The sequence below is a fragment of the Neofelis nebulosa genome, chromosome 5, assembly GCF_028018385.1.
Source record: "Neofelis nebulosa isolate mNeoNeb1 chromosome 5, mNeoNeb1.pri, whole genome shotgun sequence".
NCBI classification, from domain to species: Eukaryota; Metazoa; Chordata; class Mammalia; order Carnivora; family Felidae; genus Neofelis; species Neofelis nebulosa.
This window is the reverse complement of record NC_080786.1, coordinates 51,651,538-51,669,201: the sequence shown is the minus strand read 5'-3', so window position 1 is coordinate 51,669,201 and position 17,664 is coordinate 51,651,538. Positions and strand designations below refer to the sequence as shown.

Genomic DNA, 17,664 nt, shown 5'->3' with positions numbered 1-17,664 from the left:
AACATATTCCATTTTGTCTGTCTAGTCCAGACACTGTTCAACTGAACAAAAGACCACACACACTATCACCCTGTTGTTCCTTTATCCCCAGGGCTAGGGATGGGAGGGGAGGGAATGGGGATTTCAGCAAAATTAATGAAAGATGAATATTGCTTGGATATAGCAACAAAGACTGTTCTTCACTGATTATCTTAAATACGTTATCGACATTCATCAGAAACAGTTTGTTTTAGTCCAAAGTGCCATTCCACAGACATTCAGACAGAAATTCAGAAATCATCCATACTCTCTAGCTCCCACTGTCATTTCAAAACCATTGATCTGGACTCTAGAGTGGCACTATCCAATAGAAATGGAATGTAAGCTACAAACATAGGCTATATATATAATTTCAAACTTTCTAGTAGCCACATGAAAAAGAAAAGAAACCGATGAAATTTATTTGATAATATTTTTCCTTAACCTAATATATCCAAATATTATTTCAGCACATAATCAATATAAAAATCAATGATATATTTAACTTATTTGTATACCAGGCCTTATAAATCTGGTGTGTGCTTTAGCACATATTACTTTGGGGCAGTCACATTTCAGGTGATCAGTAGCCTCACGGGGGGGCGTGGCTCCTGTGTCAGCACAGTTCTAGAGAGTCAGGAAGCCTTTCTGGATGGAGACCACATTTGGAAAGGGTTGTGAGTACCTACCAGAATTTTCACCAGGTAAGAAAGGCAGAGCAAGAGCACGTCTCAAGCAGACAAAACGTTCCAAGCTTGTGCAAAAGTCCAGGTTTGTGAAATGAGATCAAGGTCGAAGATTTATAAGCAGGCTGCCCTCCAAAATGCCCCAAATTTAAACATAAAGGGATGTTTCATCCTGGGAAAGGCATTATGTCCCCTATTTAAAAAGGGGTTGGAGGTGTGGAGCAAATAAGAATGTTCAACTTAATGCTGATCAGTGACTCCAAGGAGATGACTCCGTAAGACTGTTGAGAGCAGGGCCCTGAGCACAAGCACTATTATGGAAAGGGACAGAGAACAGAGCTAAGGGATCAGCCTCTTGGTCGAGAGGGACAAGGGTCACAGAGATGGGCAACTCCAGCCTGCAGGGTGAGTGTGGGCACAGGCTGTTCACTGCGTGCCCTCAGAGGAGGCAGAAGGGATTAAAATGGAAGGCAGGGAGCCCTGAAGACCAACTTGTTTTTGGCAAAGTTCAGTGATTTCAGTGGATGTGGTTCCAGAAAGCCAACCCCAGGAACCAAAGGCAAGGCTGTGGTTGCAGCTTTGCCATTTTGCTTTGATCAAATTTCAAGGGGACATTTTTGGCCTGTGGTAAATATTGAAAATACGACTTTGTACTACACGTAATTTAGGTTCTTGTGGGAACCATGGAGAAATCCAGATGACTCATATTCTGTTCTGTTTTTTCAGTAAAATAAAACAGTAGACCAACTTTAAAGCCAACCACTTAGCATTCTGAGCTTGCACAAAACCCCCCCAAAAAACCAACAAAACAACAAAGAGTGAGCCCTTCTCCACCCATCCACCTCCCCAGATAAGCAATCCCAGAATCACACTATCAGGCAAGACCTACCAGTTCTTCCCACATCCTTGGCCATTTTACTCAATTTTTTTCTGGCCATTTCACTGTAATTTCAAGCTAAATATGTTCACATACACAGAAACCTTCTGTCTTTTTTTCCCCCAAATCCCCTTTTTAACCTATACTCCAAACCTACTTCAGGTGACTCATTCCTATTCCACTTTTAATTAGTAATTATATATTTAATTCTTTCTCTTTTTGGCCCCTAAATTTATGAACTTGATACATTTACCTTAAAACACTTTTTAAATCCCATTATTCATCTTCTGTACATTCCTCAATACAAAATCAGTCCATGTGTGTGACTGCATTTGCCTTTGGTGAAATGCTTTTGCCAACCTACCATGTCTTTAAACAAGTCTTATAACCTGTCATTTATAAAACAAAGGATGAACCAACTGATTTCTCAGCTCACCTCCTGGTCTGAAATTCTGACTCCTGTAGAAGATGCTGAGAGGCAAAATAGGAAAGAGCTTTGGACCTTGAGGGCCTTAGAGTCAAATACTCTTGGTCTTATATAAATGAGTTTGGAAAGTTATTTTCTCTCTCTAAGCCTCTGTTCTGCTATCTGTAAAATGGGCATAACAATATGTGCTGCTCACGAGAACCATCTTTTATTATAAAAGCAATCTCTATTTGTGGTCCAGCCACCGTCCAGAAGAACCTATGTCAAACCACAGCTTCCTCTGACCAGGATGCTATGTGGAGCTGGCCAATGCCTATTTCTTTGCCTCTAGAAAAATACTGAAAGGGAGGGTACCCCCTATAAGGCACGATGCTTTCTAGGATAAATTCGATCCTGGAGACTGATGAAGAAAATGAAAATGTACCTCAAGAAAGCTGTAATTATTGACATAGCTGATGTGCTGGAAAGACGTTCTAGCTTGAATTGACAGGCCAACCGTTATGAGGTTGAGAGCCAATACCTGGTTTTACCAGTTACAGCAGTATCTTCCCCAACCAAACTGCTTATGGGGCTGTTGCCAAGTAAGCTCAGCATTTTATCTCTTCCTCCATGTATGCTCACACTATTGATGACTGTATAAAGAAGGAGATAGCTGCAGGGGGTTGTCTGGGGGGCAGGAGGGAGGAATAGAAAAAATCCTGAAATTCACTGTTCGAAATCAGAAGGTCTTTTTTTTCTTTCCTTTCTTTCTTTTTTTTTTTTTTTTAAGATGAACCAACTGTCCATTCACCTTGATTCCGCACTTCAGTATTCTTATTTCCTCTTAAGTTAATGCTATATGATGATTCAAAGCCTCTCCCTGGCTGGCATTGCCAGCAAAGTGACTTAGACATTTTTGAGAGCAATTCCATTGTAACTCTTAGAGGCAGAATTGGTTGTCTTGATCTAGAAGTTTATTTAGTAGGCAACCCCAGCTCTACCATTTACTTGCAGTGTGATCTTGGGCAATTTTATCTTTCTGTGCCTTAATTTCCTCATTTATAAAATGCTGTAGCTGCCTTATGAGTTTGTTGTAAGAATTAGATAGTCGTTAAACAATAGACATAAAATATTTGGAACACAGGAAATGCTACATGAGTATTAATTCTGGTTGGCATTAGCATTATCTGTAGAAAACTGTAAAATAACACTCAACACTTTCTAACAAGCTATTCATTTAATTATTTATTTTAGTCACTGTTCATTGCTTGTCTCCCCCTCCCCAAAATAGAAGCTCTGTTTCATTGATGTAGTCCCAGCCTCTAGAATTGTGAATGGTAAGCATATAGTAAGTGCTCAAAATAGTATTTATTGAATGAGTGAATGAATGAATGAATGAATGAAGTACTGAATAGATCAGGAGATGTGACTGCTCTATGCTTTTCTCCAGAATGGGTCTCAGTACTTATTCATCAGTTAATGCCACACAAGACAGTGACAAAAAAAAAAAAAAAAAAAAAAAAAAAGGGAGGAGACTGGGATATAATCTCCCAGGTTACTGAGACCCAATCCTTTATTACCCATCTGAAAATACACTGGGAAAATATAGGTGTATGTTCCATTTAGATTTTATATATAGCCGTGCTGCTAAGAACCAAGCATTTTAGATATAAATCCAAAATTCTCTTGATTTTCTGATCGATGATGCAGGATGAAAAACCATAAAACAGTGATTTTAATAAATGACACTTAGTATTTCCTGAGATTACTCTTTTATGGCTTTCGGTTGAATTCAAAGCCCAAGAGCCAAAGAGCTTTTTAGTTGCTATCATCTCAGATAGATATATCTTTTACTTAGCTTTATTCTTTTCAATTTTAAAACTCTGGGACATGTTCCCAAAGTGCATGTTTTCAAAAGGAAAACCTCCGCCAATAGCTCAAATTGGTGCTAATCTAGTTAAGAAATACAATTCTTGGCATCCATAGAACAAAGACCTTTTGTTTTGCTTCTACAGCTAAAAATAACTGTCCCCCTGAGCAAGTCTTTATATCTACCCTGTACTTCACTGAATTTGTTCTCTGAGTACTGAGCACTGAATTGTGTGTAAGATGATATGCATACCAACATCTCACGTCTACACTGAAGGGCAAAGTCCCTTCATAAGCCCCAGCATTAACAGTTGCTGTTAAAGTGGTTTATTTGTACAGTGACCATAGGGCTTTCTCTGTGTGTGTGTACCATTGGCATTTCTGTGATCTAAATACTACCAAAGATAAAATAAATTCATGTGTCTGAGATCTACTGCATTAGCAACTCCTTTTGCTTCACTTGTAAGTGAAGCCCAGCCATTAGAAGGAGGTTGTATGGTACCTGCTGGGCCCATGGGACCTGGTGTCTTTCTAGCCTCATCTTGACCTCCCAGGCTCTTACTGACATCCTGTTTCTGTCAGCATTGTCCATGGCTTCTGGACACACTAGCAATGGTCTAGACAGTATTTAGAGATTGAGAGCCTTTGGTAGGAATTCCTTGTTCCTACAAACAATTTGCTCTTTGCTTAATGTTTTACTTCTCCTGTCATTTGAAAAATTTCTGGATGACATATTGGGAGGAAAACAAAAAAGTTGAGTATGTTAAAGTTTTTTTTTAATTTTTTTAAATGTTTATTTATTTTTGAGAGAGAGAGAGAGAGAGAGAGAGCACGCATGAGCAGGGGAGGGGCAGAGCGAGAGGGAGACACATAATCCGAAGCAGCCTCCAGGATATGCGCTGTCAGCTCAGAGCCCAATGCAGGGCTCAAACTCATGAACCGTGAGATCATGACCTGAGCTGAAGTCGGACACTTAACTGACTGAGCCACCCAAGCACCCCAAAGTTTTGTTTTCTTTTAATAATGACATTATTTACCTGTAAAAACATTTATACATTTCACCTATAACCACACTTCAAAGACTTTAATAGCTGCCCACTACTTTTCTCTAGAACATTTAGAATTGTTTTAAGAAGAATTTGATCGAATTGGTTAAGACAGCCTGTTCTTTCATGGTTGCTGGCAAATATTGGCTCACTCCAGGGTTTAAAAACCTCAGTTGCTGCGAATACTGATTTTCATTGATCTTGTACCATCTGTGTTCATGATTAGTGGGGAACACAAGTTGTACTTCCAAATGCGACCATCTGTGCTTTCTAAGTAAGTTACAGGTAAATGTGCTTGAAGACATATTCCTCTAATGGAAGACGTGTACTTTTCTAGCTGCAAGTTGTTCTTGGCTGAAGATTCAGAGTAGGTAAAGTAAACCTGGACGTGAAGTTTTTTGTTGGAAAGCTCTGAGAAAAACTGTGTGATTGCATTCCACTCTCAAAACTGGGGGTTTGATCAACCATGACAGGGACAAAGATTTGTCATCTAAAAGCTAAACTAGCAAAAATCTACACATAATGGAAAGACTGGCTGTCTGTGGGGGCAACCCCAAACATTGTACAGGTGAGACAATGTTTTGGAAAATACCAAATACTGTGATTGAGGTAACTTGAATGTAACCTCAGGGGAACAGTGATAGAATAAGATTATAATGGAGAAGATGGACAAATCAGTCAGCCTCCCTAACACGACCACTTCCTAAATTACATACTCTGAAGAGTACGTCAACACAAAGAGAATGTTCAGTGGGGGGGTCATTAGTATGGTACAATTACTCAGTACTCTGTGTGTGTGTGTGTGTGTGTGTGTGTGTGTGTGTGTGTGTGTGTGTGTGTATTGGGGGGAGGGGTGGAGACTGACTCTGATGGACAGGAAAGTTCCAGTTAGTCACCAGAGATGGGGATTTGGTTATAGAGAAGGACTGTTATTTTAGTCAGGTTTCATCATGGCCTGGATGACATAACCCTCAGGATCTCTCTTTGCTTTTATCTGATTTTGTGCCTATCTGTGAACATTCTGGTTAGTAATCTGGTTCCTGATATCCTGATAATGTGAAAGAGTCTGACCCAGGAAAGACCCTCACTGTAGATGAGTAAACTGGCATGCTGGATTATGCACTGGGCTTTTAGAAATCCTTTGGTGTGAGTTAGCATCAGTGGATCCAAACAATTCTGTCTGGTCTGACTAAACACACATCCAGACTTCTAAAGCTGAAAGGCAGGTTGCAGCCAGCCTCCCAGGGAGACCTCACAGCTCATCACATCAGTAATGGCCCAGTCCAATCAGGTCCAATTAAATTCACCAGGAGAGGAAATACTCTAGATAAAGTCAAAGCCTGCTATCAGAGAAGTCTGGCTGCAAGCCATGGTACTAATAGACGTGTTAGGAACTCTAAGAAGGATAGGACAGAAACCTAGTGAGTGGAACTTCTATAGAAGCACATGATTTGTCAAAAAGGGATAAGGTCAGAGCTTTCAACATGGCTGACTTAACTGTGGGGATATCTGTTAGGGTTTCGAATACTTACCTTCTCTGCTCAGTAGTCAGATTGACTCTTCAATCTGGAAAACGGGTGCAACTACAGGAATGAATTAAGGATTTATAAGTCTATTTCTTGTTTCTAGGGACTGGGAGGGAAAAAAGCTTAAGTACTAAAGAGATAATTGTCTCAGAAATATTTGGGGCTAGTATTGGCCTCAGGCGCAGCCTAATGCATGGGGCCCAAATGATGTCACCAGGACATTTTTTTCCCTCAGTTTGTCTCTCAGATCCATGCTGCCTTGAATCACAGACAGATTCTCTCCTACTGAGGTCAAACCTGGCAGCAGCTACTCTTGGTCTTCCATTCTCGGCACTTTTGATTCATTAGAAGAGAGAATCTCTTGCACAGAGCCCTTTTAATGACTCCTTAATTGTAATTGGGTAATTTGCCCATTATTGAACCTACTATTTGGACTAAGGAGATGTGATTTTCTGATTGGTCAATGTCTGAGTCATTTGACAACCTTTGAAGCCAAGAGGGCAAATGCCCTCATTAGAAAGAAGTAGCATGTGGCCTTGGTCATGGAAATAGGAATCTGTTAAGGAGTGTGTAACAACTCAGCTGCCCAATCAACTAGTCCTAAAAGTAGATGGCATTGGAGGTTTGAGCCTATACTCAGCCATTGCTAACAGCAACATGAGCAAGACAGATGGGAGCAAAAGGGCCCCCTACCTCCATGCCTTCCTTCCTGTCACATTATGTTTCTGATGACAACTATCACAATAGGTTTATATATTCTTCATTAGTTATTCAATTTCTCAGATGTTTGTTGAACACCTACCATAAACCCAGAATTGTGGGACATATTAGAGGGAGTAATCCACAAGTGGCAAGATATAAGCACTTTTCACATGAATAGACTTAAAAAAAAAACCTTTTATTTCTTTTTTTTTTTTTTTTTTTTTTTTTTTTTGGGACAGAGAGAGACAGAGCATGAACGGGGGAGGGGCAGAGAGAGAGGGAGACACAGAATCGGAAACAGGCTCCAGGCTCCGAGCCATCAGCCCAGAGCCTGACGCGGGGCTCGAACTCACGGACCGCGAGATCGTGACCTGGCTGAAGTCGGACGCTTAACCGACTGCGCCACCCAGGCGCCCCTAATTTCTAATATAATAATATGAAGTCAAATGTAGTGTGTGCAGTGTGCAACATTTGCCTTATAATTAGGCTAAAGGATGGGGTTGATGATCAGAATAGCTAATGGTAATGAAGACAAACTGTCCACTTTTAAGAAAATGCTTTGTATGTTTTATTATTCCCTCATAGGCAATTAAATGCAGATAGCACCATTTAATGTATAAGGACATTGATGGTCAATCACAAAGTATATGAAAAAGAGAATTGTTTCAGGACCCAGAATTTCTTTCATTTTTAGTCTCATGTTCGTTCACTTTTTTTCTTCTGAATCTCACTGGCTGAAACTTTAGTTTTTAAGATAAAGTCAAAAAGTGACTTGTTCAACATTCCTTGGGTTGTTTTCTCAAGTATAAATCTGATGAGTTATTTTTGTCATCAGTGACTCTTGATCAATTTCAAACTCCTTGGCATGGAATGCCAGACCTTTACTAATCATGTCCCTTTTACTCTTCCAGTTCCTGTGCTCACCTCCCTACCCCAACCTTCCCACATGGCCCACACTCCCACCACAGTGAGCTATTCACAATTTCCAAAGGTACATGTTCTCCCTCACCTCTGTGCCTCCACAGGTGCTTTTCCTCTGTTCATTCCTTTCCTTGCCATCACCCAGCCATCTCCTGTTCATCCACCAGGTCCAGCTCTGACACCACTCCCTCCAGAAAGTCTTTCTTGGCACCATCCAAGACTGGGTTAGGTGTTCCTCCTTTGATCCCTCAGCATTCTGAACTTTGCCTATCAGTGTCCCCATCAGCGTACAGTGTTAGCTGCCTGTTTGCCTCCAAGTCTCCCTAATAAGGACAAGAATTCCCAGAGGCCCAAATACAATGAAAACAGGGTGGGGTCTGTGTTTTCACAGCTGCACTCTGGAGATTAGCTCAATAAATATTTCTTTGGATTAATGAATAAATGAATGAATAATGAGCCACTTATTATTTGTTACTTTCTTATGTTTCCTCAGAATTACAACCGGCCCCCTGTGATGGCGTTAGCCATCCCCATAGCAGTGAAATTCCTCCACAGAGGCAACAAGGAACTGTGCAGGAATATGTCCAACTACCTGTCCCTGGCTGCAATCACCAAGGCAGATCTTCTGGCTGATCACACAGACGTTATAGTAAAGAGCATACTCCAAGGTATGGTGCAAAGGCTGAGTGTGGGCATGTTTTTCTAGGAGTGATTTGAAAATATTTTCATGAAGCAGTAATGGATTGTGGAAGGGAGACCTAGAGTATTGAGAGGTACGTTAGATTCTCTGCTTTGCCACTAGCTGGTTGGTGACCGGGGGTGAGATTTCTTGGGCTGGTTGAGTCTGTGTCTCTTCACTGGGCAGATGAATTATTTTGACTCATAGAGGAGTTGTAAGCTCTCTCTCTTCTAACTCGACATTTCTCAGTTTGGGGAATGGTGTTTTCCATGCTTCTGGTCACCTTGTCCAGCTACCAGTTGTGGAGAACCTACTTGTCTGCACTGAGTGGAACATGTCCCACTGTTCTCAGTGGCAGATGGACAACCTCTCCTGCCTTTGGTTTCCAAAAGCAATGGATGTTAGGCAAAATATACCAGAGAACATGTGAAGACTTCTTCAATTGTGAACGTGACTTGGGACTGATGTGTAATTGTATGAAATACTGCCATAAAGAAATCAAATCAGGACATCTCTGTTAATTGTTTCATATTTGAATGAAAGAGATCAAGTTAGTCCAGTCAAAATATTCTCTTTTCTTAAGTTTTTTCCTTTGGTTTCAGATCTGTCAGAAACCATGGTTTTTTGGTATCTTTGATTTGGGATCAGAGACAATATATGGTATTATCTGATATGCACCCAATTCCCCCAATTCTCATTAATAATAATCAAAGGTCTATGAGTATATCTTGCCCCACATTCTACTGCCACATACCCCAAGTGCTCAGGTTGAGCATCAACCCTCTGTAAAGTCCACTCAGACCAAGTGTTTCTTAGAGTCTCCATGCTCCACAAATGCTCCCTTTCTGAGGTATCCAGACCAATTCATAAGCCCACGTTGTTACTCTCCCTATGCTTCCTGGCCCAGCATGCTATGGTGGTGTCCACTTCTACTACCCCGAGCCCAGCAAACTCTGTGGCTGCTACCATGGAGGTTCCAGGAACTGATTTCACTGCATACTGCCTTGTCAAGGATGGCAGCCTCTGTTCCTTTGTGCTGCTCCTCCTGAAGCTTCAGGAGCCAACCCCCACTTCGCTAATTTCATGTGGCAGCCTATGGCAGGATGGGGAAGAACACCTGTCTCTCTCCTTGGTGTTACACTTTGATAAAGAGGCCCCAAAGCGGGGTTGCTTAGCTCCCAGTACCAAACTGTTCCCAAGTTTGCAGTAAAATGTATCCTTCTGTTCTAAAAACTTTCTCTCTCATGCCTGGGCTCAACTATCCAGCCAAGAATCAAGCTAGCAAGAAATTACTCAAAAGGTTTTCAAAATGACTATGGCCCACCAAGGACAAAGGCTTTTTTCATTGTACCAGACATTCCTAAGAAGAGTTCATCGCACCAACCCTCGACATCTGACCAGCCACCTCAGTGGTCTGACAGATGCCCAGATATGTCTGAAGCCCAGCCATGACAGGGGAGATTCATCACTTTACCTGTGTTTCCCTCTAAAGATTTGTCATTGATATTACTAGGCAGTATCATTAATTTCTCCTTTTCTTTGGCTACAGGATTGAATTGCTAATTTAACTTTTAATCATGATGCTAAAGTTTCTAAAAGTCCAGAAAAGCAGTTATGCCTTTTTCACCACCTTGAGTACATATTTGAAAGAGATTTTATATGATATTAAAAAACGCTTCTACACACCACACGTTTTAAAACCATGGTAGTTGACTCGCAAGTAACAGACTTATTGAAAAAAAAAAAATGAATTGTTTCTTTGCAGCTGCCAAGAGCTTAGCTCATGTTTTTTTTCTTTTTTTGTTTTTTTTTTCTTTTTTTGAAATGCACTTTTAATAACAACTCTTTTGAAACACAAATACACTTTTTGAATTCATTGCAAGCATTTGAAATAAACAAATGATTTGGTTTATTCGATGTGACACTATAAAAATTACCATAATAGACATGATAATTTGACCTATAAGAAGTTGGGGCTACATATTTCAGGGTTTAGATTTTTAAGACTAATGTGTCTGTATAACTCCACAGCCATTCACATGAGCCCATCAAACTTAAAGCTGCAGGGTAGAGAGGATCTTGCTGTCTCTGAGTAAGTTTCTGTTCTGCATATCTTTGTCATATATACCCTACAATCAGCCCTAGGAGACATCATTGGGATTTCTGTTTTCCTTACCTATAGTTTTCTTCCCTTTAGATCTTCTTCCTTGATTTATATTATCCTAATCTGCACTCTCCCACTTTTCAATGTCTACAGATGTTGTTATCTACTCAGTAATAACAATAATGATTATGACAATTATAACTACAATGGCTAAAATTTATTTCATGCTCTCTTTATGCCAAATAATGTATTAAGCACTTTATATGGATTATATGTTTAATCCTCACAAGAATTCCATAACAAAAATCCTATTACTATCCCATTTTACCAATTAGTAGTACTTTAAGTGGTAGAAACACCAGGTATGAATAGCTTGGTGATGAGCAGGAGGATAGTGATAATGGAGAAGAGGAAGAAAAGACAAAGGAGGGGAGGAGAAGGAGGAAGAACTTATCAGAACACATGACTGAAAAATACATAAATACATCAGACTTCCCATATGACTTGATTCAGGGCTCAGTGGTGGTACCAAAAGTCATTACTCAACTCTGCTTCCTTTGGATTAGTTTCACTTTCTTTCTTCTCTCTACTTGTTTTTTGTTTTTGTTTTTGTTTTGTTGTTGTTGTTGTTGTTGTTTTTTGAGAGAGAGAGATTTGGGGGAAGGGTGGAGGGAGAAAGATAATCTTAAGCAGACTCCACACCCAGTGCTGGGTTCAATCTCATGACAGTAAGATTATGACCTAAGCTGGAAATCAAGAGTCAGATACTTAACTGACTGAGCCACCCAGGTGCCCCTGGATTGGTTTCATTTTCATGATCCATGTTATGGGTTCTGCAGCTTCCAGTTTACATCATCAAGAATACCAATTAAGCAAAAAATCTCCATACCCAGTCTCATTGTCTCTGCTTGACCTAACATGGGCCATATGCCTATTTCTGAACCAATCCATGCTTGTTCCTGGGAGCACAGTCTTTCAGTTGGCCGGGCTTGGGTAATGAACCCCCTCAAGGCAGGAAAGGGGGTCAACTACAGCAGAACTACATGGATGGGATGCAGATCACTGCTCCCCAAATCCAGGGTTATTGCCAGCAATGGTTAAAATGAATACTGGGTACCAACAAACAGCCTTATATACTTAGTTTTATCCTCTTATACTTCCTTTTTTAGAGAATTACCCCATTGCTTTGGCATAACAAGACCTTATTGGATAATGATTCTTTCATCTCAGTGTATCTGTAGTTCTTCTCGGGTTCTTGGCATGTGTAAATTTTATGAACGGAACCATTCTACCTTCATTTTAAAATAGTAAGGAAAAAGTAGACCAGATAGGGCCAGGCAAGACTGGTGGTATACCAGTGGTGACTACTTCTTATACTTAGTTGATATTACTCCACTGATAATATTTTTCAATTATTTTATACATGTTTGTCCTTAATTCCAAACCAAATGCCTCCTTTATAATTACAAGTCAATCATGAGAGACTGTCAAAGAGCTTGTGTATTTATCCCTGAAGGCCAATATTTCAATATTTCCGAGCCAATTTTTACTACTTTTCATTATTAGTAATTATATATAAGTAACGTTGACTTTTACATTCAATGTAAATATAAATTCATTTAATTTAAATTGCTTAGACTCCATTTGTCTGTTTTATATTCTCTGAATTCTTCCAATGAGAAGGAAATTGTGAAAAATTCTTCCATTTGGAGAAAAAAAAAAAGGCATGAGCAGTATCAGGGTGTCTGGGTGGATCAGTCAGTTAAGCATTGGACTCTAGATTTCAGCTCAGGTCATGATCTCACAGTTTGTGAGTTCAAGCCCCATGTCAGTCTCTGTGCTGACAGTGCAGAGCCTACTTGGGATTCTCTCTCTCTCTCTCTCTCTCTCTCTCTCTCTCTCTCTCTCCCTCTCTCCCTCTCTCCCTCTCTCCCTCTCCCTCTCTCTCTCCCTCTCCCTCTCCCTCTCTCTCTCCCTCTCTCTCTCCCTCTCCCTGTCCCTCTCCCTCTCTCCCTGCCTCCCTCTCCCCTTCTGCCCCCATGGGCATTCTCTCTAGTTCTCTCAAAATAAATAAATAAACTTAAAAAAGAAAAGGTATGAACAGTATTGCCTTGGTTCATACTTGAGAGGTAAGGTGCTAGAAAACCTGAATATCTCTATAAAAAATAAGACAAATCAGTATTTTTAAATCAACCCCACAAGAAAATAAAAATAAATTAAAAAACCCTGTTCCATTTAGTTTTACAGTTGTACAATTAGAAAAAATATGCAAGTAATAATACAGTCTTAACTAAGCTTTTTCAGATAATTAAAAAACATTCTCCAACTAATTCTGTGAGCTGGTATATATGTGATATAAAAACCCGAAAGGAAAACACAAGAAAGGAAAATACACACCCATCTTAATTATGAACATAGATGCACAAATCACGAATCACAAATAAAAATGACTCCAGCAATGCTTATGGAAAATAACATTAACATTTGCTGAGTGCTTAATGTGTACCATTTTCTGGTCTTTTAACTCATGTAATTGTCCCAATATCTTGTGAGGGAAGAACTATTGTTATTCTAAAACTCATAATGATTCAGTTGAGTTTATCCTAGGAATGCAAGAATGTCTTAATATTCAAAATGTAATTCTCCACAGTTAAAGACTAAAGAGCCAAAAAGTCATGTGATCAGTAAGACCATCTCATAAAGTTCGGTACCCATGCATGAAAAAAAAAATTTTTGCGAAGTAGGAATTTTGGAGACCTCTCTTAAATTGATTAAGGGGATATTGTATATGTATACAAGAGAATATTATATATACATACGTATATCCTCTTCTTTTGTAAAATGTGAAGTCTGTTCATGACAAAAAAAAAAACCAAAAAACCTCTAGCAATAGAAAGGAACACCCTTTGTCTAACAAAGAATATCTACAACAACTAAAATCATACTTAATGGGAAAATATTAAATACTTCCCTTGACTTAAAAAATAAGACAAGGATGTCATTTAGGTAATAAGTTTGTTTTCTGCTTAAATAATATCAGAAGTGGGGATCCTGGGTGGCTCAGTCAGTTAGGCATCCGACTCTTGATTTCAGCTTAAGTCATGATCTGAGTCATGGGATCGAGCTCCACACTGGGCTCCAACCCCACATTGGGCTCCGTGCTGAGCAAGGAGCCTGCTTGTGGTGCTCTCTCCCTCTCTCTCTCTCTGCCCCTCTCTTCTGCTGGCACTCTCTCTCTCAAAATAAATAAATATTTAAAAAATAATATCAGAAGTAATTTAATATTTTGTGACATCATAACTTTTTCAGAGTGGGAGAGTCATTTCTCGATGACTCTTGAATAATTCTCCAAACTTGTTCTTTACCATTTAGATGCTTTGTAAAACCTGTCAAGTACTGGCATATGAAAGCACAACCAATGCTTAGTACAGCATAATTTAGCACATCTTTTACCCAGGAAGCTGACAATATCGTGGAAGAGTATCTCCAACTGTAAGGGATCATTTAAGGGCTTGTAGGAAAATCCTTTCCAAACTTTGGAACTCTGTGATGCAATGCACATCACTACTATCAAAACTAAAAGTAGTGATGTCTCTTCCTCTGCATTTCTGAATCAATGGTTATAATAAGGAAATATGCCTCTCCATTAGTACGCCTTTTACATGGCCCTCTGGCACAAATCACAAGATGACCTCAAATGATTTGAAACTTAAGTAGAAAGTCTTTGGAAAGAAAATGTTATATTGTCTCAGCAAGAGTCCAAATTCCTTTCTGACTTACTGGCAATAGTCTAGAAAAGACTGTCTAGTTAATTATGATAAATTCACCTCATTTCTTTCTCTATGTGAGACAAAATTCAAACCACTGATTGGTGAGCTGTCTCAGAAAATAGAGATAGAAAATTAACCTTTCATTTATTATGGCAGTAATAATATGTATCACATAGGGTGAGGTGAGGCTTAAATAGATAAAGCAGCTATACTTTGCACAATGCTGGGCACGTAGTTCATCAATGGTTATAGTGATTCTTCTCATCGTCATTATCATAATCAACATCATTGTCATTGTCATCCCTAATTGAGCATCTGCCATGTACCAGGCCCCTATTAAAATATTAAAGGCAGAACCAGATTCATTTGTGGAGTTTTATAATCCCTGGGGAGATACTTAGCCATTAAAAATTCATGATACAATTATTCTTAAAGAACAAAGTTTTAAGTTCACCATATTACAGGTTGTTGAGAAAGAATTTATTAATCCAATTTCTAGGAAACAGGCTATGAAGCAATCTTATTAAGAATATTCCAACCGAATATGAACACACATAGGGAAATATTAAAAATGATGTTCAAAAAAGCCAACCCAAATGTGGATGAAGAAATAGAGACACCTCTTGAAACAGAAAAGGCCCTCTTCTGAATTGTTAACTAAGTCTGGGCTCAGTTGCACTCCAGAGTTTGCACCTGCTTGACTCCACCAGCAGATGTTGCTGTGAAGTCAAATAAGGCCTGCACAGAGAGGAACATCCCTGGGCTGGCCTCTGAGAATGACTTCTCCGCAATATAAGGGAAGCTTTATGTTAGCTTATTCATATGTTATTTTCATGTGTTTGCTTCTTTTTGATTTAATCCACTGGTAACAACATGGAAAAACTTAAAGACAACTTTTATTTCAAATATTAGTTTAGGAAGTACTTTTAGATACATTATCAGTTTTTCTATTATTTTCATCATAACCCTGCAGCAAGGTAGGCAAGTCCTTTATCTCTAATGTCTGGGCTACTGTGAAACTCATCAAGATTACTTGGCAGGTCTGACTTCTTCTAGTTGTTAGGTGATGGTGTTCTAAGATTAGAATGCTGGATTTCTGAGCCCAAGACCAGCATGCTTTCTTTCACAGTCCAAATTTATGAAACTGAATGCAAGTGTCAGTAATCTATTTTCTAGTTCACTGAAATCCATGAATATAGATGTAAACGTATATCATTACTTTGACCAAGATTTTTAACTTTATGAGTGCTATTTATTAAGGGGCTAAAAGACAGTTCTGGAAACATTTGACCTCAGTAAGCTTCTCAACGAAAAGCTTTCTAACATTTAATTAAAAAAACTAAACATCAGTTAAAATTTCTTCTTTGTTTGCAAATGTAATTGTTAAAGTGAAGTTAATTAACTAATGGCAAGTACCAAACTCTAAAATGTATACTTAGTAGTAAAATGTTCTGAATATATTTTAAAGGAATTAACATTTCACAAAAAGCCAATTTATATTGTAATAGACAAGGAAAATATATCAACTCTGTTTTGTTCACATAGTCATGTGCAAAAATATTGCTCTAGTGACATACATACATATGTACTAGAGTGACAAAGTGACAAACTGTCACAATTTGTCTAGAACTGAAGGGTTTTCTGAGACACAGGACTGACTCTCAGTGCTAAAGGGGGGACAATTCTAGGCAAACCAGGGCAATTGGTCACTCTAGTGCACATACACACAATATTTTATATTTTATATATATATCGTATTACATTTTTTCCTCCTAAAAACTTGAGTCATCTTGCACATTTTACAACACCATGATATAGCGATGCCCTTAATAACCATTCTGGCGAATGAAACTCTTTGCCAATGTGCCAGACTACACCAGCATACTGATATTTCTTTTTAGAAATTTTATGTCAGTTTTACACATTTCTTACTTCTTCCTTTTGATGACACTATGTATTCTGAAACTCATTAAATACTATTAGAAAAAAAAAACAGTCAAATAGCCAACTTCCTGAGAATTTATAAAATGTATTTTCTAAGTATAGTCTATGAGTGTTTTGAGGGAATAAAGTGTGTGTGGTCTTTTCAATTAAAACAAAAATTGTTCTACTGGATCAGATTAGGTTGGTCAAACAATAGTGGATTTAAAATGCCAGAAGTGTAGTTTTCTCTCCTATAAAAGAAGTGCAGGGATAGGCAGCCCAGGACTGACAAGGCAGCTTCACAACATGTGAGACCCAAATTGCTCCGAATTTCACAGTCTAAGATGGTTGCTGAAACTCCTGCCATCATTCCCATATTCCAATCAGGAGGAAGAGGAAGGGAAAGAGATTCACATTCAATATTTCAACATCAGCCAGAACTTAGTCACCTGGCCACACCTAGCTGCAATTGATGCTGGAAAATACAGTCTTACTATGAGTGGGCATACTCACTATTTAAACCAGAATGTTGTTACTTTAGAACAGAGGGAAAAAATAAGTATTAGGGAACAATCAGAAATCCCTTGAACCACTTATCTGGATTTACTGCCGTAGCAGATGAGATTTCTACTTTTGTAACCCAAGAATTCCTTATTTTTCTTCTGTTTGCTTCTTCTTTACCCTCAGCGTGTGATCCCCATAAAAAAATTAAAAATGCCCTTATGCTTAACTCTGTCAGAATACGAGTTTGCATGTATTTTGGGCAGATCTAATGCTTGCATCTGGGATGTGGAAATTGAAGGCATGCCTAATTCTCTGCTTGTGGTTGGATCTAGTGTTTTTTTTCTTCCAGTTAAGTTTTCAAGTCATATAGATAATGGCTAAACAAGGACAGGGTGCCTACAACCTTGAATCATGTAACCTCCAAGGTTCTGAGACTGGCCTTTGACCTCAACTGTGAACACCCTTTTTGGAGATCCATCAGCCTGATTTTGTGGGTCTCACAAGTGGAATGAAACTGTATCGATACCACAAACATCCTCAAGCATACCTAGATTCATGACATTTTATTGATAAAGGCAATGAGAGACCAGTTCCCTTCTTTTACTGAGAACACCCAGAAGAGTTAAGTGACTT

At 39.0% G+C, this 17,664-nt stretch overlaps 1 protein-coding gene across 10 annotated transcripts in view; it reads left to right on the top strand.

The window, feature by feature from the left end:
* Nucleotides 1-17,664, top strand: part of VEPH1 (ventricular zone expressed PH domain containing 1) — a 257,721-nt gene that overhangs the window by 31,172 nt on the left and 208,885 nt on the right. For all 10 annotated transcript variants that reach the window (XR_009261920.1, XM_058730317.1, XM_058730315.1 and 7 more), the window contains one exon: nt 8,545-8,719. Coding sequence is in view for 9 of the 10 variants with exons in the window: in XM_058730317.1 (XP_058586300.1) it covers nt 8,545-8,719 (175 nt within the window). In the remaining variant the exon portion in view is untranslated. The remainder of the gene's footprint in view (nt 1-8,544; nt 8,720-17,664) is intronic.